This window comes from Lithobates pipiens, unplaced genomic scaffold (assembly GCF_037356315.1).
Source record: "Lithobates pipiens isolate NorthernLeopardFrog02 unplaced genomic scaffold, aLitPip1_a1.2 Scaffold_19, whole genome shotgun sequence".
Taxonomy (NCBI): Eukaryota; Metazoa; Chordata; class Amphibia; order Anura; family Ranidae; genus Lithobates; species Lithobates pipiens.
In genome coordinates, this window is record NW_027507764.1 from 211,120,390 (window position 1) to 211,146,309 (window position 25,920).

General features: G+C 40.5%; 1 protein-coding gene across 7 annotated transcripts in view; it reads left to right on the forward strand.

Annotated features, from left to right (window-relative positions):
* Positions 1-25,920, forward strand: part of SUGCT (succinyl-CoA:glutarate-CoA transferase) — a 1,356,517-nt gene that overhangs the window by 533,361 nt on the left and 797,236 nt on the right. For all 7 annotated transcript variants that reach the window (XM_077491677.1, XM_077491678.1, XM_077491679.1 and 4 more), the window contains one exon: positions 5,339-5,410. In XM_077491677.1, coding sequence (XP_077347803.1) covers positions 5,339-5,410 — 72 coding nt within the window. The remainder of the gene's footprint in view (positions 1-5,338; positions 5,411-25,920) is intronic.

Sequence of the window (25,920 nt, forward strand, 5' to 3'; positions counted from 1 at the left end):
ATATCTTCGAAAGTTGTGTGTGGCCTGATCATAGATGTCCTTTTGTATAGTTTGAAGTAACATGTGTTTTATGCGAGTGCCTTCAAAAAGTATATGAAATTATAGTCATGGCTTTAAGATTTAAATGATAAATGTGTTGCTAATGATGTTTGAGATGTTTCTGCTTTATCAGCGGTCCCAAAGCACTGTTTTTAAAATGAAACCTTAAAATAGCCTTCAAAGACCCTTGTGCAAAAATCTATAGTAAGCAGAATCTACTGCATTTATCATGAGACAGCTTTGTTTGGCAAATATGACATAATCCTTTTTGGTCTTTTAAATTTACAACACCATTAGGAGCGACCTGTTTTCCCACACATAACAAAGACCACAAAAACTGAAGAATTACCACTTCATATAAATGGTAAGACCTGTTTCTGAAATACAACTGCTCCTAGGGACATTTTTTGCTAAGGCAAGCAAGAGCTTTGTCTGTTTATTTTCTTAAACATAAAAGGAACCTATTCTAAACTACACGTGGCCCTTTGCACAATTCCCTTAATGTAGCTCATATGTACTAGTATCTTTTGCGCTGTTTATATAAATTTATATAATCAACATAATTTACATAATTTAGTGCCCTTAAATTTGTATACACAGTTTTTTAATTAATATTTTTTTATCATCTTTAAACATTATAGTGTGTGTGTTTGGTATTTCATCTTAATATAGAAAACTAAGAAGTTTGGTGAAGCCTTTCCTGATCCTGCTAAATAAATAGCACTACAACACGCGCTACTATGACAAGGATTTGTATATGAACCCTGAGTTGATTTTTGTCTTCTGAGTGTATATGGAATTGGATCATTCTCCTTTGGCAGAATTTGACAGGATGAGGTGATGTCTTTGGGTTTCCAAGGACATCAATTGATACTTTCAGCCCCTATATCTAGAAGGAATAAGTAATAGGTTGGATATTTCGGGCTGTTGCTTAGGGTTCACTGAGACAATCAGGTCTTGTAAGGGTTAAAGCTAAACTCCAGGTATGCAAAAACTGCTTTACCCACCAAAAATCTGTAATTCTGTTTAGCCAATCTTGTGATAGTGCATAGCCAGGTCCTCAACATTTCAGCTGTGAAAACACAGCTTGATCAAAATGAACATATGTTCCCAACCTGCGGATTGGCAAATCAAGAAGCAGAAGCACGTTCCTAAGATAATTTTCTGATCAGCCTTTTTCACCTATTAGCATTTTCACTCTCAACACATGTACATGACAGCAGAGCCTAATTGGCTCAGTGATCTCACCTTCTTTTTTACCAGTCTGTGTGCTGCTGTGGATTACAGGGGGCTGGTATCAAGTGAGACTTGGCTGCCTAAATATATAAGATACATTTTAATTATATTTAAATAAATAAATAAATATCTGTAGTAACTGGAGCGTATGCTATATCTGATTAGAGTTCAGCTTTGATTCATAAGCAATAATGAACACATGTGCATATCTAAAGTGCTTTTTACCTGAGACGTAAATATTCCAGCAACACTGTTGACTTCAAATTTGCAATGTTGGCTAGATGGAAAAATCTCTGGCTGGTGTATGCTCTTAAACTGCTGTTGATCCTAAAGGTAAAACAAAAACAGTGTATTATTATACAGAAATCTCTGGCTTCTAATTTTGAACATTGTTCATCCAGCTCCTTTTTCTATCTATTAGCTTTCTTTGCTTGCTTATGATCATAAGGGTTCAGCAGTATAATGTTAAAACTGTAGTTCTCAACAGGGCGTGTCTTACTAATAACTCACTGAGTCATACTTGCTTAACTGTTACCTCGTGCTTCATCCACCAAGTTTCCACTGCCGGGGAGCAAACTTCTAGGCACATGTAACAAAAAGAAACCACAGCATGGACCCTAGCATCCAGGGCAGCTTGGATCTTTCTTTCATTCTTGAACAGCTATGTCGCCCCCGACGCAGCTTGCCTCTGCTATGATGCAGCACCATAGACCTGCTCCTTCCTTGCCAGCATCTATAAAATTATATACCTTTGGAGGCCAACGTGGCCGACCCTTATTCCAGCCCTTCTCCAGCATCCCCCTGGAGAGACAAGGAATGGATCAAACTCTGTGCTTTTAACTCTGTTATCTTTGCTGTTTGAGAGTCTACCTTTCACACATAGGGAGAATCTACCTTGGTTACTTGAGATAAATCCTACAAGTGCATATGATCTTTCATTTGAGGGTCATGGTGATCCAGGAAGCAGTATATGTTGATTTTGCTGATCATGTTGGATGTGCCTTAAAAGACCAGGATCCCTACATTGGAGAAATGGGGGTTAACGTTATTGCCTCTGGAGTTGTCTCACATTTATGATTGGCCATATGTTATTCTTTGATCTTTACATTATTCCTATCAGATTTTGTAGTGATATTTTATATCTTTTATTCTGTGCAAGGTTGATTCTAACTGACCTGCTATCAATGTTTCCATCCTCTAGAGGCCGCTGTGAGCCTTACCCATTATGGGTCTACAGTGGTAGTGTCATATGAAAGAAACATTTTTTGTTTTATTTAAATACTCTTTCTATACAAGCAGAAGTTTCTTCTTTAGGTTGGTGATTTTTTATTCTGGCTACTCCAGTGTAATTATACAGACTGCTTTTCTTCATTGATGGCTAGTCTTTTACAACCAGGAAGTTGTTGTAATACCTTACTTCCTGCAAGTAAAACGACATCATTTCCTGCTTGTCTTCACTTCCGGTTCTCTACTTCCGGTTTCTGGAATGCCAGTGATTGCTTTCTAATTCCACTTGTGGCTTGCAGTATATATGTATGTGTGTGTGTATATATATATATATATATATATATCAACGCTTCTATACATGTTCACACCCCTGATGGCATCTGGTTTGACAGCCGGATATCACACTGGATGGAAACATTGATTGTTTTTATTGGATTGAAATGCGCTTTTTAAAATTTTACTGCATTGTTTGTAAATATTCTGCCCTTTGCAGTATTCTTAATAAATGTACTTGTCAGTAATACTGTGTAATTAAGTTTGTTATATCTATTTACATGATGTCCTAATGTGATGAGAGTCTGTCTAAGGAGGATCCTATTGGTGTTCATGCAATCTATCTCCCATGTGTATGGGGAACACTAAGTGGAGGATTTGCAAGCGTGTTTGACTGCTTTTGATTAAGTAGTCCACTTATTGGGGTAAGATCCCTTTCACATTGTGCTGCCCTCGGGCGTCAGCGGTAAAGTGATGCTATTTTTAGCGCCGCTTTATCATTGTTTTAGTGGCGCTATTTGCCACTAGCGGGCGGTTTTAACCTCCGCTAGCAGCCAAAAAGTGGTTAAATCTGTCCGCAAGATGCCGCCGCAGCAGCGTTTTTCCAGCGGTATGACAGCGCTGCCCCATTGATTTCAATGGGAAGGAGCGGTGGAGGAGCAGTGAGTTCACCGCTCTTTCACCACTCCAAAGAAGCTGCTGGCAGGACTTTTTCTGATGCCCTGCCAGTGCAGTGCTCCGGTGTGAAAGCCCTCGGGCTTTCACACTGGAGTGAATAGAGCAGCTGTTTTAGGGTGGTTTTTTAATGCTGTAGCACCAGCAAAAGCCCCAGTGTGAAAGGGGTCTAAGAGTCAGTGTGAACCTTTCCTTCTTGGTGACAGATTCTTCCCAGCACTTTCCTTTTTTTTAACCTACACCTATTGTCTATTTTGTCTTTTTCAAGGAGATTTGTGTCAGCAGCTGTGTTGCTATTATTAACACTATTAACATTAGCACGGGTATTTTTTGTTTTTATTTCCATACCTGGAAATCTTTTTTCACCTGGTGTGAGCACAGTCTTTTCAACCCCAGAGATACTCTGTACCTTGCATTCTGGCCTTCTTACAATCGGTACTTGACCAGAATTTGGCCTTAAAGTGATTGTAAAGTCTATTTTTTTAAGGTAAAAATAACAAACAAGTCATATTTACCTGCCCCGTGCAGTGGATTTGCACAGAGCAGCCCAGATCCTCCTCTTCTCAGGTCCCCATTGGGTGCCCCTGGCCCCTCAATCCTTTTGAGTGCCCCCACTGCAAGCAACTAGGTATTAGGGCACCCGAGCTGAGCCACAGCTCCCTGTGTCTATTAAGACATGGAGTGGCGGCATGGCACACCACCCATTGAACTCATTAGGAAACTCCCCTTGGGTATTCTCTTCTGCAAAATTGCCCTTTTGGTGGATATTAGGGATTAGCTGATGGTTCGTCCCCTTATTATAGGGGAACCTCACGCATTTTCTTTTGTTGCTCCCACTGAAATCCATATTAAAATCCATACCAGAGCTGAAGGTTCTGGTGTACATTTCTCTGTGGGGCCTCACAGGTACCCCCTGCATACTCCATACTAGATTCAAAGGATCTGGTATGCTTTTCTGGGGGGACTCAATGCAGTTTTTTTCTTTCTGTAGGATGTGCTACAGAAAAAGTGATGTTTACAAGGAAAAAAAGGATACTGTTTGAATTGTCTGCAAATTAAACTTCATTGCCAGCTCCATTTAAAATAATTAAAAATGCACAGAGACCCCTCCAAATGCCCCCCAAAATACATAATAGACACATGGGAATCTGCTATGTATTTTTGGGAAGACCTCTTTCACACTGGGGCGTCAGCTCCTTCAACAGTAAAGTGCTACTATTTTTAGCGGCGCTTTACAGCCGTTTTTGCGGGGGGTTATCGACCACTAGCAGGGTGGTTTTAACTCCCGCTAGCGGCTGAAAAAGAGTTAAAACGGCCTGCAAAGCACCGATGCAGCGGCACTTTGCTAGCGGTTTCGGCAGCAGTGCCCGTTCAGTTCAATGGGCAGGAGCGGTGTATACACCACTCCTTCACTGCTCCAAAGATGCTGCTAGCAGGAATTTTTTTAGCATCCTGCAGAGCACCCCTCCAGTGTGAAAGCCCTTGGGCTTTCACAGTGGAGAGACAGGAGAGGCTCATTACAGGCACTTTGCAGGCGCTATTTTTAGCACTGTAGCACCTGTAAAGCACCTCAGTGTGAAAGGGGTCGCAAATCCACAATATTTATATTACAAAACTATTTCAAACCACCTTTAATTGGTTATACAAACTTTAAGCCTTCCTAGCACTATCCTGGGGACATCTCAAAGAACAACCTTGTCTGAACTTTTAATCATCTTTTCTGAGTGTTATATATAGCAATCTCAACCTTGTAAATATGTTTCCAGATGTGTAATTTTTCTGTGTGACTATTAAAATATAAGTTGCAAAGTAAACCTTTTTTTTTCAGCCATGATATGATTTGAAGGCACTTTCTTAGCTGACCTTATATTTATTTAATTTTTTTCAGTCATTTAAAGCAAAGGATGGTTATGTTGTAATTGGAGCAGGCAACGATCAACAGTTCTCTACTGTTTGCAAGGTAAGCAGGACAGTGATGTAATGCAAGTTTTCCATAAAGGCAAAGCCTTGAATATTTCTCTTGCATTTTACTTTCTTGCACATTATAAGTTGTAAAAATATGACTGATAGAAGTGACCATTTGAAGAGAGGCTAAATATTATTATTCTTGGCAAGGCTGAACTTTGCTGGGTAACTGGGTCCTTTGCATAATCCTTTAGACATACAACATAGTTAACGTGTACATTTTGATATAAAGAAAAATTCACTTTCTAAATACAGAAATGCACACAGGGTTTTTTAAATGAACTTCTCTGCTATTTATTTACAACATATTTAAGGTATAATGATCCCTTAGTAGGATTTCTCTGGGGTGCAGATATAAAATTTTTGGCCCTAAAAAAAGGTAAAAAAGGAAGTCTCCCCGCTGCGAATGTTTCATGTTCATTGAAAAAGTACATTCCTGTATAAAATGGCTGTAAAAAAATATTAAAGCGAATCTCTGGGCTACATGCCTTTGTGGCCCTAATCAACTCTGTTATGTTGTAGCATATTATTTTCATAATTTATTCCAGGGTTTGACATTTTTCATTTGAAGTTCTAGTGATGTCACGAATGACTGTCCGCAAGTTCGTTCTTTGCAGCCTCAAGGAGGATGGATCTACATGGCTTGGGTGATTGGGCTCTTGGCAGGGTGTACAAGGAGATGGACAGTGGTAGTATGGCCTTTGCTGGATAACGCAAAAATGGGAGCAGCCTTTTTAGTGTGATTTTGTTCTGAATCTGAATTAAAGCCCAAGTCTAGCTAAAATCAAAAACATAAAAATCTGCACAATGAACATAACTTACAGGTAAAATGTTTCTCTTGTGCTGAAATATTCCTCCTTCCCACCTCCCATAGCTGCCGCCATAATCTTATGGTGCAGCGCGGGTTAAGGACTGTCAGGATCTCTTATCAAGGGAGCTTGACTATGCCAAACATTTCCTGCCAGATCTGCCATTCATCAAAGCCGTACTACAGCTTCTATAAATGACACAGGATCTATGAATCCCCCATTCAGAGTTTATGTTCCATTCGTAGAAGCTGTAATTTGGCTTCTATGAGTGGTGGATCTGGCAGGAAAGGATGGGTGTAGTCAAGCTCTCTTGATGAGAGCTTGTAACAGCCCTTTATTTATATTAACCCCTCACCACACCGGAAGATTATCCCACTGGAGGTTGGGAGTGGGGTAGTACTGAGGAGGATTTCTCTTAAAAGAAGAAGAATCAGCACAAGGGACACATTATACTAATTGTAAGTTATGTCTCTTGTGCTGCTTTTTATGTTTTTGATTTTAGCTAAAATTAAGCTTTAACATATCTGTGTAAAAGAAAAACAAACAAAAGTGGCAAGTAATATTTAAACTGGACACCATTGACTATAAAAACTAAAGAAATGAAATGGAAAAAAGAGAAAAGCGGTGTCAGGAGTCTTCTAGAGATGTTGTTCAGATGACCATCACAGACTAAACTCCTGTTCGTGAAGGAACATCTTTGGGAATACCCTGGCCAAGTTGTTTGGCCACAGACTCTGTTGACCTTTCTTTGACTAGAGGGTTCTAAGAAGTCAGTGAGCCTGCGCTCTTTATTAAGCTGATGGTGTCATGGCTTGGAGGCTGTAATGGTGGTGATGGAGGTTCACTGCTTCTGAACATTTATGAAGAGAATATAACTTTGCACTTTAACTTTGAACACATTTTGTCTTTCCTTTTCCTTCTTTATGGACTTCATTATGAGTGGTTATCCCTAAATAAGGAAAATTAGTGTGGACACTCTCATAAGATTTTTTTTTTAAATGTTATGGTTTTGTAGTGTGGCTCTTTTTTGATATTATTGAACTTATTCTCTGTTAAGTATCTCACACTTATATCGCGGATTCATTGTAAACTGTACTTTTGTCTAAGCGCAGTTTTAGCTTTCTAATTACAAAATGGAAGTTTTTGGTGAATACAATCAATCAGACATAACATTCTCTATATTTTACACCCACTTCCCTTTTTTAGTTGTTTTTATATGGTAAAAAAATACTGTTTGTTATCAAATCAATTATCTTTTCTTATTTGGAAAGATCTGCTCTTGCATCACTTTCTGTGGACATCTTAACTGTATACCTAACTGTGAGCCATAGGAGTTGATTTGCTAAAGACAGATACAGTGGGGAAAATAATTATTTGAGACCCTTCAGATTTTGTAAGTTTGCCCACTTACAAAGAAATGAAGGGTCTATAATTTTTTTCATATGTAAAGAGAGTGGAGTCGAAGAAATTAGGCCAACATCCTCAAAAAGTAAAAGAAGGAAAGGATAAATCCCAAATGGGATTTTAAGGGCCTAGGGTAAACTTAACACATCACAGTGAAATTCAGGCATACCCCACTTTTAAGTATGCAGTGGGGTTTATTTACTAAAGATGAAAAGTGAAAAATCAGGCTCCCTTCTGCATAGAAACCAATGAGCTTCTAACCCCAGCTTGTTCAATTAAGCGTTGGTAATAAAACCTGGAAGCTCATTGGTTTTTATGCAGAAGTGAGCCTGATTTTCAGTTTCCAGCTTTAGTAAATAAACCCCATTGCGTGTATAAAGTGTAATCCCTCGCGCTATCAAAGTGAATCTATTAAATGAACAACAAGATTGTGATCCCCTGGGACTGAATTGACTATCCATCTGTTATTATCTGTTATTCACTCAGACAGATTATTCAGTAACAGTAATTTTATTTGTCATGCACATTATAGTGATATGTGCACTGTTTAGAAATTTTGCACAGGATTATTGTATTTGATTTTTGCACAGGACCATTGGACAATGTTACACATATTTATTTAGTCACTTTATTATGTTGTTTACTAGCATCATTTGCACAGTGATTATATATACAAGCATTATTTATATGATTATATTTATACCTCATGATTGTAATTTAGTTTAGTTTAATTAATGGCGCTGATCACTTTTTATATAAAAAAAACCCATTATGTACTTAAAAGCGGGGTATGCCTGTAAATGGTTTGTCAAAAAAAGGAGAAAAATAGGTATTTATGAGAAAAAGATTAGGTCCAAATTTTATTAACAATCATTAAAAAGCAGATTAAGGCTGTGTCAGGGCTGGGTTCAGCCCTTCATTCTCTGAGCTGGTCGCTTAGCTGTTGGCTAAATGCCAGCTCCTATATCGCCACAGTTACTTAGCTGTTCATGACATCCTGCTCGTCAGTCCTGCCTACTTAAGCCGTCCAGTCCAGAGGATCTCTGCCTTCACTTTGGTCAACATCACAGAAGCTATCTCCTGCGATCCTGTTCAAGACTTGCTTTGCTGACATCCCTTCTGGCTCCAGATCTTGCTTGCTGTTCCACTACATTAAAGTGAAAAAGTGCAGCGCTAACATGAAAAATCTCAGATAGTTACTGAGAATAAATGAAATATACACATGTTAATTGGTGCAAAATCAATAACACAAAAAAAAAAAATAACACAGTGCTAAACTGTCATAATATGGTAAAACAAACTAGTAATAGTAATTCACTCTATATAAATTGTCCTTAGCAATAGGAGATATCACTCCCAATCCTATTATTGAATGTCCAAAAATTGGTGATCCAAACAGTGAAATAATATATGCAGTCTATATTGTGATGATTTTAGTGAAGAAAAATGATAGTCCACCACCATACGTTCTTAAAGGCTTACCAGAAGGATTGAACCCAGATGGGTATACACCCACCGAGTCAATCAAGCTTGAATGGTAATAGACATGAGAAGAGCCTATCTCCACAAACACGAACGCCAGGGAACCAGTAAAAGAACTTCCAACGATGTTATATGGGTTAATGAGCCCAAACGGATAAATATCAAAAAAGGAAGAAGAAAACAGGAGGGCACATAGCGTAATTCCGTAAAATGACCCACAACATATTTATTTTTTATTTTTTATATTCTTTATTTTAGTATTTAATTCAGTTATAAAAATGCATTTCTTTTAACCATACATTACATTTACATTTGGCACATCTTTTCTTTGCCCTCCCTCCCCATAACCCAAAAGAAAGAAAAGGAAAAGACGTTATCCCTCTAATATTCGTAGGTATCTCTCTGTTTTCATAAATACCACCCATTGTTGCCATAACCTTTGGTATTTTTCTCCTGTTTCATCCGTCATATGTATAGACTCTTCTATGACTTGTCCACTCGACCCTCTCAATCCACTCTTTTATTGTCGGAGCCTGCTGGGTTTTCCAGAGGCGTGGGATCAAAGCCTTGGCTGCATTTAATAAGTATGGGATTAATGTCAATTTATATTGTGTCACCCCCTTCTCTGAATCATGGAACAAGCATACTCATGGGTGTTTTTCAATCCTTTCCCCTGTTATAAGAAATATTATTTCTATTATTTTATCCCAGTAGGATTGTATTTTATGGCATTCCCACCAAAGGTGTATGAAAGTCCCCGGTGCGGTGCAATCCCTCCAACAAATTGACGGGACATCTCCTCTTAGCCCTTGTACACACGGTCGGACATTCCAACGGAAAATGTCCGATTGGACCATGTTGTCAGATAATCCGACCGTGTGTGGGCTTCATCTGACTTTTTCTGTCGGAATGTCTGACCAACAAAGTATGAGAGCTGGATATATAAATTTTCCGACAACATGATCTGATCGGACTTTGTCCGATCTTTTGTAGAGAATTCCAGTCGGACAAAGTGCCACGCATGCTCAGATCAAATTCCTAGACCAAAGCTATTGGCTACTAGCCTGAACGTAGTCCCGTCGTAACTAAATAACGTCATCACGTTACGAACGATCGGATTTTCCGACAACTTTGTCCGACCATGTGTATGCAACACCAGTTTTGGACAAAATCCGCCGGACAAAATCTGACGGATTTTGTTGTCGGAATCTCCGACTGTGTGTACAAGGGCTTATGCTATGTACCCTCTGGGGGGGGGTCATGTACCACCTAGCAAGCAGCTTGTAAGACATTTCAGTCATTTGTATATCTTTTACTACTGAGTGAGTCAGTCTAATTATTTTGTTCCTATGCTCATCGTTTCTTAGGGGGCCTATCTCCCTTTCCCATTTTCCCAGATAAGCTGGATATTCCTGGTCCGCCTCCCACCTTAATATTTTGTATATTTTGGATATTCTTCTTTCTAAACTTTGAGGTGACTTCAGCAATTTCTCTAATGGTCTCAAATGTCTCCTACCTCGTAGTGGCTGTAGTAGAGCTTGTACAAAGTGTTGAATTTGAGTATATGTCCATCTGTCTAGTGATTTGTATCCCCATTCCTGTATAATTTCGCTATAAGTGTATATTCTATTCCCTTTCATCACATCCTGTAGTGCTATTTCCTCCCTATTACCCCACCTACTGAAATATAAATGCTCCTCCTTCCCGGGCAAAAAGTAATTTGTGTCCAAAAGTGACATTAGTGGAGAGTTATAATCCCATTTAAGTCTCTTATTTATTCTGTCCCAAGTCTTTAATGAGTTATTTGTTTTGTGCTTACGCCTAAATCTCGGTGCTGAGGTGGTATCCATATAATTTTTTTAGCAATGTCAGTTTTACTCAACATACTTTCTAACTCCTCCCAATTTTTCTCCGTTTTATTATGCAGCCAATCTGTTAATCTAGAGATCACTATTGCTTCATAGTATTTTTTAAACTCTGGCATTGCTAATCCCCCTTTATCTTTGTCTTTCACCAATATGTTATAAGCGATGCGGGGGCGTTTACAAGCCAGAATAAACTTCACCACCATAGATTTTAATTTACTGAACTAGGTCTGGCGGAGGGGGACTGGGAACATTTGAAACGTGTAAATTAATGTAGGCAATATAAACATTTTGATTGCATTTATCTTTCCTGTCCATGTGAGTGCTTTATATTGCATTCTACTCAGTTGGTCTTTGATTTTGTTAAGTAGGGGTATATAGTTGGCTTCATATAAATCGGCTATTTGAGCTGTCAGTTTTATGCCTAGTAACTCAGTTCTCTTTTATACCACTGAGATTGCTCTCTGCTCCACTTCTGGCAGGGTCAAATTTCAAAATCTCGGACTTAGTCATATTTATTTTAAAATTACCGTATTTATTGGCGTATAACACGCACTTTTTTCCCCTTAAAAGCAGGGGAAAATCGTGGGTGTGTGTTATACGCCGATCCCCCGAAATTCTGAGCCTCTGGGCGGCTTTCAGACGCTTTCGGCTCTTCAAGGCGACTTTCGGCCGCCTTCGGCCATTATCGGCGGCTTTCGGCCATCTTTGGCCGTTCTCTGCAACTTTCGGCCGCCTTCGGCCGTTCTCGAAAGCTTTCGGCCACCTTCGGCACTTCTCGCCAGCTTTCGGCCGCCTTCGGCCGTTCTCGCCAGTTTTCGGACGCCTTCGGCTCTTCTCGGCGGCCGAAAGCTGCCGAGAGCGGCCGAAAGCTGCCGAGAAGAGCCGAATGCCCGCTGAGAACTGGGTTATTTAATTTCCACTACTGGTTTTTCGATGGACCCAGAGAAACTTTCGGCAGTTCTACATTGGCCCCAACCCATGGGTTTAAGTCCTCTGCAGCGTTTCCTGGGTTTTGCCAACTCTTATCGAAAGTTTATCCGTAACGTCTCATCTCTGGTCAAGCCCCTGACTGATATGACCAGAAAGGACGATTACCCACAGAGTTGGTCTCTGGAGTCCATTAAGGCCTTTGAGAATCTCAAGGCTGCCTTTATTTCTGCTCCTGTGTTGGCACATCCTGATCCTACGTTACCTTTTATCCTTGAGGTTGATGCTTATGAGACTGGTGTTGGTGCCCTTCTGTCTCAACGTCCTACCTCTGAGAGCGCTATGCATCCTTGTAGCTACTTTTCCAAGAAATTGTCGCCTGTGCAATTATTGATTATTGAGATTGGTGACATAGAGCTGTTGGTGATCATTTTAGTCCTGAAATAATGGAGACTTCTCTTCGAAGGTACCACTGTATTGGTTCTCATTCTTACTGACCATAAGAATCTCACATTCATGTCTGAGGCTAAACACCTCTCTCCCAGCCAAAAGCTGCCGAGAATGGCCGAAGGTGGCCGAAAGCTGCCGAGAAGAGCCGAAGGCCCGCCGAGAACTACCGCACACCGCCGAGATACACATCCGGCTCTGTATCTCGGTGGCGGCATTTAAAAAAAATAAAAAAACAAATAGCAAAATAAATAGACAAGGCTGCAATGGGGGACAAGACTGCATAAGGCTGCAATGGGGGACAAGACTGCAATGGTGGACAAGGCTGCATAAGGCTGCAATGGTTTTTTTTTTCCCCTTAAACTTCCCTCCTAAAAGTTTTTTTCCTTAAAATTCCCTCCTAAACTTGGGGTGCGTGTTATACGCCGGCGCGTGTTATACGGTAGATAATCTCCCATACTGCTCTAGATCCTTCAGAATTGTCGGGATGGTTATTCTGGGTTTGGATATGTATAATAATAGATCGTCAGCGAACGCGGACGCTTTATATTCTCTCCCGCCAACCTGAATTCCTTGAATATTTTGATTTTTCTGTATTGCCACCAGGAGGGGTTCCAGCGTAATTATAAATAGGAGTGGTGAGAGTGGGCATTCCTGTCTTGTCCCGCTGAACAATTCAAGGGGGCAGGACGGAGAGTCATTAACTCTAATTCTAGCCGTCGGATGAAAATAAAGATACTCAATTCATCCCATCATCCTCTCACCCAAACCCAAGTACTTCAATGTCTCGAACATAAACCCCCAATCGACTCTGTCAAAAGACTTTTCGGCATCAACTGACATGAGTACTGTGGGGTTACCCCTCCTGATGGCTTCCTGCACCAGTAGGTCATTTTACTTTTATTATTAAACAAGTGTGATTTAACTGTACTACTATCTCAACCTGATTTCTTGGTTTCTGACAATAGGCAAAGGCCATGAATTCAGAAGATGCAGTCAATCCACTTGGTAATATTTTTTCCAGATTGGATGAACTGGATCACCACATGAATCAGTTTGCCATGGTGTTACAAACTCTCCTGAGTCACACAGTTCACCTGGAATCTCCCACTGTGGCCGCCCTGGTACAACCTATGTTGCAGGCTGACCCTGCTGCTGCTCCAGTCTCTGTGCAGGCACCTGCCTCGAGTATTGCCCCAATACGAGGTATGTCTGGTTCAGCTCCATTTCCCCAGCGGTTTGGGGGGGGGATCCAGTCCAATGCAGAGAGTTTGCCAACCAGGTTGAGATATACTTTGAGATGCTGCCCCAGGCGTTTCCCACAGACAGAAGCAAAGTAGGTTTTGTGATATTTTTGCTTTCTGAGAGAGCCTTGGCCTGAGCAAACCCTTTATGGGAGAAACCTGTTGTCTTGAGCTACCCTGAGTTTGTGGCTTCATTTAAAAGGGTATGTGACGCTCCCACAGGCTCTGCTTCTGCTGCCAAGTGCCTCATGTGAATTGAACAGAGTACGAGAAATGTTGCCGACTACACCATTGAATTCCGTACTCTGGCAGCAGAGGTTGCTTGGAACAATGAGGCCCTTGTGGCTGCTTTTTCTCATGGTCTCTTGGATACCATCATGGATGAGATAGCAGCCCGAGATATGCCCACTGAGCTGGAGAAGTTGATCACGTTTGCCATCCTCATTTACACAGAGAAAGACTCTCTTTTATGGACCGCTTGCGGAAGCCTCCCGTACGTTTGTCTCTGAGCTTTGCAGTCCAACCCATGCCTCCCTCACCTCCCATGCCTCCTGGTACCAAGTCAGTCAGTAAAGGTGAACCCATGCACTTGGGTTTCATGCGTCTCTCTATGGATTAGAGAACCTTTAGGAGGAGGGAGAGATTGTTCCTTTATTGTGGCCAGGCAGGTCACTTTTTGAAGTCTTGTCCTACCCGTCCAGGAAATACCGAACCTTGAGGTCCTGTCATGGACAGACCTTAGGTGCCATTGTTTCATCCCAAGTTATTCAGAGGGATAAGCCCCTTGTTTCGGTCACCCTTTCTTGGGCTAAGTCGTCTGTCGAGATACAGACTCTAATCGACTCTGGGGCTGCAGGCTTGTTCATTGATGCTACCTTTGTATTGAAGCACTCGATTCTGCTGCAGCTGCGTGACACTCCACTTGCCATTGAGGCTCTAGATGGGAGACCTCTATAGCCTGCCCATGTGACTCATGAGACGGTTCCATTGTCCATGGGTGTAGGAGCTCTTCACCATGAGATAATCCAATTCCAAGTTATTTCCTCACCTAAGTTTCCACTGGTTATTGGTTATCCGTGGTTACAGAGGCACAACCCCTCTTTTGATTGGCTCCATGCTGAGGTTCTCTCCTGGTCACCACAATGTAGTGAGACATGCTTCCAGAAGGTAGCCAAGGTCTTGTGCACCTCTTCACACTCCTCCCCGCCGGAGGAGTACCGCGATTTTAGCGATGTCTCTGTCAAAGGTCAAGCCTGTAGTTTGCCTCCACGCCGGTCATATGATTGCGCAAATGTGGCCGGGTTTACCCTTTGTTAGTCTTGGAGGATAAGGCCATAGAGGAGTATGTTGCATGCGCACTTTCTCGAGGTTTCATCCGCAAATCCTTGTATCCTGCTGGTGCTGATTTATTCTTTGTGAAGAAGAGGAGTGGTGAACTGAGACCTTGTATTGATTATAAGGGACTCAATCGTTTCACAATCAAGAATGCCTATCCGATTCTGTTGATTATGGAGTTATTTGACTGCCTCAAGGGAGTACATTTTTTTACGAAGCTTGATTTGAGAGGGGCATACAATCTTGTGAGGATTAAGGTAGGCGACAAGTGGAAAACTGTGTTTAATACCAGAACAGGCCTTTATGAGTACCTCGAAATGCCTCTTGGCTTTTGTAACACCCCGTCAGTTTTCCAGAAATTTATTAACGATGTCCTCCAAGATTTGTTGCAGTTATGTGTGGTAGTGTATCTCGATGATATCCTCATATTTTCCAAGTCCCTGAAGAGCCACCACACAGACATCTGTCGTGTGCTTTAACAACTAAGAGAGAACAATCTCTATTGTAAACTGGATAAGTGCGAGTTCCATTGTGAACAGGTTAAATTAATGGGTTATTTAATTTCCACTACTGGTTTTTCGATGGACCCAGAGAAACTTTCGGCAGTTCTACATTGGCCCCAACCCATGGGTTTACGTCCTCTGCAGCGTTTCCTGGGTTTTGCCAACTCTTATCGAAAGTTTATCCGTAACGTCTCATCTCTGGTCAAGCCCCTGACTGATATGACCAGAAAGGACGATTACTCACAGAGTTGGTCTCTGGAGTCTATTAAGGCCTTTGAGAATCTCAAGGCTGCCTTTATTTCTGCTCCTGTGTTGGCACATCCTGATCCTACGTTACCTTTTATCCTTGAGGTTGATGCTTATGAGACTGGTGTTGGTGCCCTTCTGTCTCAACGTCCTACCTCTGAGAGCGCTATGCATCCTTGTAGCTACTTTTCCAAGAAATTGTCGCCTGCAGAGTGCAATTATTGATTATTCAGATTGGTGACATAGAGCTGTTGGTGATCATTTTAGTCCTGAAATAATGGAGACCTCTCTTCGAAGGTACCACTGTATCGATTCTCATTCTTACTGACCATAAGAATCTCACATTCATGTCTGAGGCTAAACACCTCTCTCCCAGCCGAAAGCTGCCGAGAATGGCCGAAGGTGGCCGAAAGCTGCCGAGAAGAGCCGAAGGCCCGCCGAGAACTACCGCACACCGCCGAGATACACATCCGGCTCTTTATCTCAGCGGTGGCATTTAAAAAAAAAAAAAAAAAAATAGCAAAATAAATAGACAAGGCTGCAATGGGGGACAAGACTGCAAAAGGCTGCAATGGGGGACAAGACTGCAATGGTGGACAAGGCTGCATAAGGCTGCAATGTATTTTTTTTTTCCCCTTAAACTTCCCTCCTAAAAGTTTTTTTCCTTAAAATTCCCTCCTAAACTTGGGGTGCGTGTTATATGCCGGCGCGTGATATACGCCGGCACGTGTTATACGGTAGATAATCTCCCATACTGCTCTAGATCCTTCAGAATTGTCGGGATGGTTATTCTGGGTTTGGATATGTATAATAATAGATCATCAGCGAACGCGGACGCTTTATATTCTCTCCCGCCAACCTGAATTCCTTGACGTCTCATCTCTGGTCAAGCCCCTGACTGATGTGACCAGAAAGGACGATTAACCACAGAGTTGGTCTCTGAAGTCCATTAAGGCCTTTGAGAATCTCAAGGCTGCCTTTATTTCTGCTCCTGTGTTGGCACATCCTGATCCTACGTTACCTTTTATCCTTGAGGTTGATGCTTATGAGACTGGTGTTGGTGCCCTTCTGTCTCAACGTCCTACCTCTGAGAGCGCTATGCATCCTTGTAGCTACTTTTCCAAGAAATTGTCGCCTGCAGAGTGCAATTATTGATTATTGAGATTGGTGACATAGAGCTGTTGGTGATCATTTTAGTCCTGAAATAATGGAGACCTCTCTTCGAAGGTACCACTGTATCGGTTCTCAATCTTACTGACCATAAGAATCTCACATTCATGTCTGAGGCTAAACACCTCTCTCCCAGAAGGGCGCGATGGGCTCTTTTCTTGTCAAGTTTCAATTGCATTGTTTCATTCTTACCCGGTACTAAGAATCTAAGGGCTGACACCTTGTCATGACAATTTTCCTCCACTTCCAATTTGGAGTTGGTCTTATTCTAGATACGGTTTGCACCAGTCTCACTTCTCCTTTGGGTGACAAAATTCTTGCTGCTTAGGTCCATGCTCCTCCTGAGAAACCTTGTGACCGCTGCTTTGTCCCAGAGAGTCTCTGTACTGCCATGCTCCAGACTTACTATTCTCCCAAGGCTGCTGGCCACCTTGGGAAGAATCAACCCTTTTGGGCCATTTTCAACGTATTATGGTTTCTAACTTTCCATGTTGCCGGACTCATTTGTTCCACAGAGTATTCCTACATTAGTGGAGCATCTTCGTGGCTTCGTTCCACTTGGGCACAAGTCCAGGAGGCTTTGCAACATGCTAATGATAGGTACAGACTTCATGCTGACCGCAAACGCCTGCCTGCCCGTTCCTACCAGGAAGTCTGGGTCTGGCTGTCATCTCGCAACTTTGTGTTCCCTCCGACTTTGTGTTCCCTCACTGAAGTTTGCACCTTGGTTTATTGAGCCTTTCCGTATTCTAGCCAGGATTAACCCTGTGGCTTACACATTAGACCTCCCTCCTAATATGTGTATTTTGAATGTATTTCATGTCTCCTTATTAAAACCTTTGGTTTGCAACCGCTTTACCACCTCTGTGCCACGTCCTCACCCTGTACAATGGATGAGAACCATGAGGAGTATGAAGTGCAGTCCATTGTTGACTCACGTAGGTTCCGTGGGTGCATAAGTACCTGGTGCATTGGAAAGGGTGCGGTCCGGAAGAACGCTCTTGGGTCTCATCCTCGGACGTACATGCCCCTGTCTGCCTCTGTGATTTCCATAGATATATTCCCCTCAGGCCTGGTGGTCCTCCAAGGGGGAGGGATCGTTGAGGAGGGGGTATTGTCAGGGCTGGGCTTAGTCCTTTCTTTTTCTGAGCTGGTCGCTCATCTGTCGGCTAATTGCCAGCTGCTATCTCTCCACAGTTACTCAGCTGTTGATGATATCCTGCTCATCAGTCCTGCCTACTTAAGCCATCCAGTCCAGAGGATCTCTGCCTTCGTCTTGGTCAACATCACATAAACTCTGTGATCTCCTGTGATCCTGTTCAAGATTTGCTTTGCTGAAATCCCTTTCTAGCTCCAGATCCTGTTTGCTATTCCACTACATTGATCCCTGACTTCTGGCTTGGCTGACTAGCTTTTCCAGTGACTGAACTTTGGCTATGTTTTGACTACGTTTGTTCTTTTTACTTTTATTATTAAACAAGTGTGATTTAACTGTACTTTTGAACCATTGAATAAGGAATTAAGAGATATCACAAAGCACTTTGTGGTAAGAAGTGGATATCCCAGTTGTTTAAAGAAAAACGAAAAAGAGGAGGGTGCCACCATCCATAATGAATACAAAAATGTGGAAATAAAAGGGACTTGTGGACTTTATAGGCACCAGTATAAACCAAAATATACAATGAAATGATTTTTATGAATGTATTAAAAAAATGCAAAACAATGATTAAAAGCCATAGATAGAGAGTATATTCATTCACCGGGACCTAGATCAGCAATAACATCATAATACAGCATGTATAATACTTGAATATACAGTAGCTAGCAGTAATCCATTTAGGATAAGCATTTTAAATATATATTCACTGAGGTGATGTGCTGATATAGAGTCCCATGATTATGCCCGACATGTTTCGCGTCCCAATGATGCTTCTTCTGGGGCGCAATAAAATTCTTAAAAAGATGAAGAGAAATATACATATATCATAATGTGTCATGCAAACATATAATTACATACATAGTATCAAAAAATAATAAACAAAGATTTTAATACATTGAAAAGTAAACCCTAATGCTTGTCATAGGGGCGGTGCAGACATGAGGCGCAGGTAACAGTCTACTGTGGGCGCTGTGGGGGCATGCACAATATTGTGTCATATAAGGTACAGATTGTACAATGTAAATTATGAAAATATAAAGCATATAATTAACTGTACTTTTGTCTTGGCCTGATTTCATGGTTTCTGACAGGCTGATGTATAATAAAGTCAACATGATGCAAACAACAATGTTGTGTACAGTTCTACATATTACAGAGGCCGCTACGATGAATACAACTATGGCTAAGCATACAAGGAAACATTTGGCATGTTTCAGAATTTCATTCTTTCCTCAGGGATGTATATATTCGTAGAACCGAGCACTTCTAAAGAGGGAAAAAGGGAATTATACAGTTCCCTTTTATCATAGGCAGAATATCAACCAAAAATCCAGAAAAAACACATGGTACAAATGTTATACATTTAGTTGCAGTTCAGTGAGTAAAATAAGTTTTTGATCTCCAAGCAAAACATACTTAGTACTTGGTGGAGAAACCCTTGTTGGCAAGCACAGAGAAAAGACGTTTCTTGTAGGTTTGCACACATCTCTGGAGGGATTTTGGTCCACTTTATTTTTTAAGATCTTCTCTAAATCCTTAAGGTTTCTTGGCTGTCACTTGGCAACTCGAAGTTTTAGCTCCCTACATACTTGTTTTATAGGATTAAGGTCTAGAGACTGTGCTTCTTCTTGAGCCACTCCTTTGTTGCCTTGTCATTGTCATGCTGAAAGACCCGTCCATGACCCATTTTCAGTGTTTTCATCCAAGCAAAGAAGGTTCTCATCCAAGATTTTACAAATATGTGGTACTTTTATCAGAGCAACAGCCCCAAAGCATGCTCCTAGGTTCATAGTCAGCATTTTTCTTCCTCCAAACTCCCCCTCCTCAGGAAGGCACATGTACAGTCATGCCAATTAACATCTAAATGATTCAGAGAAGGATTGGAAGAAAGTGCTGTGGTCAGATGAGACAAAAATTTAGCTCTTTAGCATTAACTCGACTTGCCGTGTTTGGAGGAAGAAAAGTGCTATGACCCTAAGAAAATCATCCTTACAGTCAAGCACAGAGGTGGAAACATTATGCTTTGGGGCTGTTTCTCTGCTAAAGGTACAGGCCGTTGTTGCCACATGGAGGGGCCAATGGACAGACCATGGAAAATCTTGAATGAGAACCTTCTCCCCTCAGCCAAAACACTAAAGATGGGTCATGGATGGGTCTTCTAGCATGACAATTCCAGCCAAAACATACCACCAAGGCAACACAGGAGTGGCTAAAGAAGAAGCACATTAAGGTCACGGAGTGGCCTAGTCAGTCTCCAGACCTTAATCCTATAGAAAATTTATGGAAGGAGCTAAAACTTTTGAGTTTCCAAGAGACAACGAAGAAACCTTAAGGATTTAGAGAAAATCTGTAAAGAAGATTTGACCAAAATCCCTCCAGAGATGTGTGCAAACCTGGTCACCATCTATAAGAAACATCTTAACTCTGTGCTTGCCAACTAGGGTTTCTCCACCAAGTGCTAAGTCATGTTTTGCTTGCAGATGAAATTCTTATTTTACTCACTGAACTGCAACTTAATTTATAGCATTTGCTTTATGTGTTTTTTCTGAGTTTTTGGTTGATATTCTATCTCTATCATTTTTAATAAACCTATGATAAAAAATTATAGACTAGTCATTTCTTTGTAAGTAAGCAAACTTACAACATTTGCAGGGGATCAAATAATTATTTTCCTCACTGTAGGCTGTTGACTTTGCAAGGGAATTATTCCTTAGGTTGCTAAATAAAGTTAAGATCTGCTGAATTCCATCATCCAATTATGTGCAAGCAATGCTGTTGTGTATTTCTTGCATGCAATTAGGTATTCTTTATAAGTGAATTTTCAACACATTCACTAGGCTAGGGAAAAATTATCTTGCAAATTAAAAACTATTTTGAAAAACCAATTTGCCTTTATTAAACCAACCCCATTATTTCTCTTAGATGTAATAGTGGAGTTGGATAGTGGGGTTCGTATTCAACGTTTTTCTTTTTCTTTTTTTTTTATATCCCTTTTCCCAAAATGAAGCTTGCCAGGAGTTGTTGGATACTTACATAGACTTTGTAGTCATCATATGATATTAATATTTCACAAGGGGCAGGCTCAGCTAGGAGTTCACTTGCTCAGCGGGGGATCTGTCTGTTTATCCCTGGCTGGCTTGTGCATGTCCGCTCTGCTTATAAAGAGACACTGACACAATGGGCGGCCAGATGTAAATGGACCTGACTGCCATCCAATCCGCTAGACAGAAGGGAAACGGATCCCTATTTGTCTGTTTTTAGTGGATCAGATTGCATTGGATTTTGGCAAGGGTAAACAGACATGTGACTGTTTATACCCACTGCTCCAATAAGGAGAATAGAGGGACACGATCGGTCGGCTAATGTGAAAGGGGCCTTTCATTTATGCACTGAACAAAGTTCAATTTATTTTAAACAGGTCAAGAAGCAAAGTGTAGTGACCTATAGGGGACAGTTTGAATTCAGTTTACTGAAGCTAGACAAGGCTGTTGTGGATAATATGAACCATATTTTATTTTTATAAGTTAGGGTGTTGTTTTCCTTTGAAATGCACATCAGTGGACTGGAAACATCCTATTGGTTTTAGGCAGTAGACATGACAGTTCACAGGCTTTGTTTCTTTTTTTCAATGAAATAATTTTTATTACATTTTTCATTATACAAAAAAAAAAAAAACACATATAAAATTCAATCACATAACCCCCCCCCATCATTAGTGAAAAAAAATTCCCCATATGTTTGTTTGCGCTCACCAAACTATATTTCAATTGTTACTCAAACCCCTCCTTTACATTACTACTCATAAATAGTGTAAATATTCATATACAGTTGTTTCCCCCAAAAATTATATCTCATTATTAACTTTCCATAGATTCATTAATATACTCAGCTGACTGCTCGGACAATTTGGAAGCTAACCACCAATGCCAAATTTTAACAACTTTTTTAGGACACCTTCCGTGTTTATATGTCAGTTCCCCTCATCTTAAATTAAGATTACTTGCTTTATTCCATTGATCTGTCATTGGTGACTAGTTTGATATCCATTTTTGTAGTATTTGTAGTATAAGTTTGCAAGCCATATACATTGTTCTCAACCACATCACATCCTTATCAATTGGAAGGATATCTTCCTGTATAATCCCTAGCAATGCAATTTTTGGATCAAGCTGTACTCGTGTAAAACACAAGGCATTTAAAGGAGTAAAATGAGCTCTATTAAAGATGAATAACTGAGTCAAACACTGTGAGGAGGATAAGGATAAGGATACCCTAAATACATTTCTTAAAGCTTGTGCCTTGCGCCACTGTCCAAAGCTACCCTCTTTTGAATTAATTTTAGCTATCTTTTCTATAGAAGAATATATATTTCCTAGAAGTCCCTGTTTAGCTTTGTTTGACCTGTTTTATGTTGCATTATGTTTTTTTGGGAAACAGCTTGTCCTATTGTGGGGCAAAGCAGATCAAAGGCAGCCTTTTCTTGTGAAACGGCTGCAATAAGCTGCATACGTTCAAATACAAAATATAGCATTTGACATGAAGTTTTGTTGAACTCTAAAAATATCTCTGCCACACAAATATTATTTCGTCTAACATACAAATTAGTTACTGAGTCCTCCTCACTGTTACAATTGAATATTTGAGGGCTGTATTCAAAGCCAAAACTATATGGTAATCTTCAAAGGGGCTTAATTGTGTTGTCATAGATATGCCTGTACATGACACATATTTTTTATTCTGTGGGATAATCCACCATTTTATCAAATATCTCGATTTTATTCTTGATGTTATTCCTTACCATAAATACGTGCTGTTAAATTATGGATGCCACACACGGGTAAACATTCCGCCTGCTCAACATGTAAATCAGACCCTTGCCATGCATCCTAAGTTAAAGGCTTGTCATAGGAGTACTATATACTAATCGTAATTGGTATAAAAATATAAACATCCAGTGTGGTCGTTAGGGAAAGTCGTGAAATGGATTTAAAATAAGTGTGTAGAAAATTAATTTAAGCCTTTCATCTTCAATAAAAAGACTTCATAGGAAGGGTCAGTGGTACAAATACCAAACACTCAGAGCTGTCTGTGAAGTTATTTACATTGCCTTGGAGATATATGCGCTGGATAACTGCCCTAAGTGGTTACAGACATGTGGAGTGCAGTATGTTGTAAGGAATTTGTGATCTTGGGAGTGAAAAAGCTATGCAAATTCAATTGAATGTGATAATACATACTGCACTTACGTTGTTATATTATATTATGAAAGTCCAATGAATATACCTTTGTTGTTGGATTGGCGATAGTACTTGGTTGCTAAGACAACTGGCTCCTGGGGGAAAAAAGGCATATACTGTATATTCTCATGCACATAGAATGGCTGATCTAGTAGGCTTCATGAACATCTGATTGCTGCTGGCACAGCATGTGCATTATATACCGTAATTAGCCAGCATATTTTACAATACACATCTATCATATTCTAGACATTCGGAACAAGTGCTTAGTCAGTCCTACATCAAAAAGGATGTAAAGCCCCCTAAGAAGGAAAGAAAGAAGATGAGGAAGAGAAAAAGGGATGAGAATAAGGAGGTTAAGCCCTTGTTGAATCTATCTAGCACTATACAAGACGTTTGAGTATTTTATTGTATTTTTAAAGATAGGCTGTACCTCTTTACAGTGCAGACTATGTTTCACTGTGTTGGTTGCTTACTTTGAATATAAAAGACTTATTGTTTTCACAATAATTTTGCTGACTATTAAATTGAGGAGAACACTCTTTCACAAACTATAACTATAAGTATTCTGTTCTGTATAAGGTGCCTCACTAAGAAGAAACTTTTTATAGTAACATGCTTTACTGCTAGAGCCTCAGGCCTCATACACACTGGATGTTTTTTTTATTGTGGTTGTTAGAGGGTCTGGCATTTTTTTAATGCTTTTAAAGGCTCCTGAATGTTAGCCTATATGTCTGTGCACACATAGGCATTTAGAGGCAGAAAGAAACCCCACAGCCAGCGTGCCTGGGAGCAGCAATGTTTTAGTGGAAAAAAAAATTTCAGCTCTTGAGCTTTAATTCATGTCAATGTAGAACAAAAAAATGTGGTGCTTGCAATCTCTCTTATAGACAGGTGCAGCTCATAAAATTAGAATAAAAAGTCTATTTAAGTAATTCAATTAAAAAAGTGAAACTCGTAGATTTTATATAGATGCGTTACACACAGTGATATATTTCAAGCATTTCTTTCTTTTAATTTTGATTATTATGGCTTACAGTAGTGCCACAAGCTGATCGCCTCCATACCACGCCGCATTGATGCAGTAATTAATGCAAAAGGAGCACCAACCAAGTATTGAGTGCATACAATACTGTACATGGACTTACTTTTTAGTAAGCCAACATTTCTGTATTGAAAATCCTTTTTTTTTTATTGGTCTTATGTAATATTCTAATTTCCTGAGATACTGAATTTTGGGTTTTCACTAGCTGTAAGCGATAATCATTAAAATAAAAATGAAGAAATGCTTGAAATATATCACTCTGTGTGTAATGAATCTATATAATATCTGATTTTTTAAATTTAATTACTGAAATTAATTCACTTTTTAACAATATTACATTTTTTTGAGATGCATGTGTGTGTGTGTGTGTGTGTGTGTGTTTGTGTGTGTGTGTATATAACACATTTTTGAAAGCAAAAAATACACAGCAGAATTACATAATGCACATGTTACATAAAAAAATATATAAAATAAAATGAATAGCATCCAATAAAAGTAAAGTTACACTTACATTTTCCAGTGCCTACGTACTGGCATAAGTGTATACAGCAGTTGTGTATTTTAGTTTTATGCTGCACTAGGCAAGACTAAAAAAGTGTGCCCCCACCATATACATTTGTCCCACTCCAGCTGCTTCAAATTTGCACACGGCAGTGCAACGGTGACAAGCATAAATTACTTCCCAGGCCATTTGTTCCTACATATGGCTGTACTGCTATACCTATAGCCTGATACCTGCAAGATAATTCCCGCCAAAGCTCTCTCTTTTGCTGCACTGAAGTGCTTCTAAAGCTATCTGAATTGTTAGGCCTTCTCCCAAAAGACCCCAACCACACCCAGCATGCTAAGACACAGCAATGCCACTGGGGTGAGCATGGGACCTTGTACTTGGGTTAGGCGCTGGTGGTGTCCTCAACAGTGCAAGGAAGTGTTGTGCAAGCTGTGCCTGAACTGCTGAGGTCTATCAGTGAGGAAGGGAGACTGGAGACAATTAGGACAAGTAAGGCTGTAATCATACATTATAGTAACCCATCAAAGGCATATTGGTGAAGTGGGCCAGCGGGCTGTGTATAGTACTGCATTCAATGTTTTCAATGCTCCAATTTGCTGACTTATAATTCCAGTCTGTTTGACATATGGCTGCACTGTAATCGGATTCCCCAATAAACTCTATTGGGCTGCTTCCTGAAAAGTTTCATGTCTTTCTGGACCTTGCTTTGTGCACTCATTTAAACCATTTGGTGGAGGGTGTGATGGGGGGATTATGGTGTGGGGTTGGGCTTGGCCCTTTAGTTCCAGTGAAGGGAACTCTTAATGTGTCAGCATACCAAGACATTTTGAACAATTTCATGCTCCCAACTTTGTGGGAACAGTTTGGGGATGACCCCTTCCTGTTCCAGCATGACTGCACACCAGTGCACAAAGCAAGGTCCATGAAGACATGGATGAGCGAGTTTGGGGTGTAGGAACTTGACTGGCCTGCTCAGAGTCCTGGCCTCAACCAGAGAGAACACGTTTGGGATGAATTTGTGCGGAGGCTGTGAGCCAGGCCTTTCTCGTCCACATCAGTGCCTTATCTCACAAATGTGCTTCTGGAAGAATGGTCAAACATTCCCATAGACACACTTC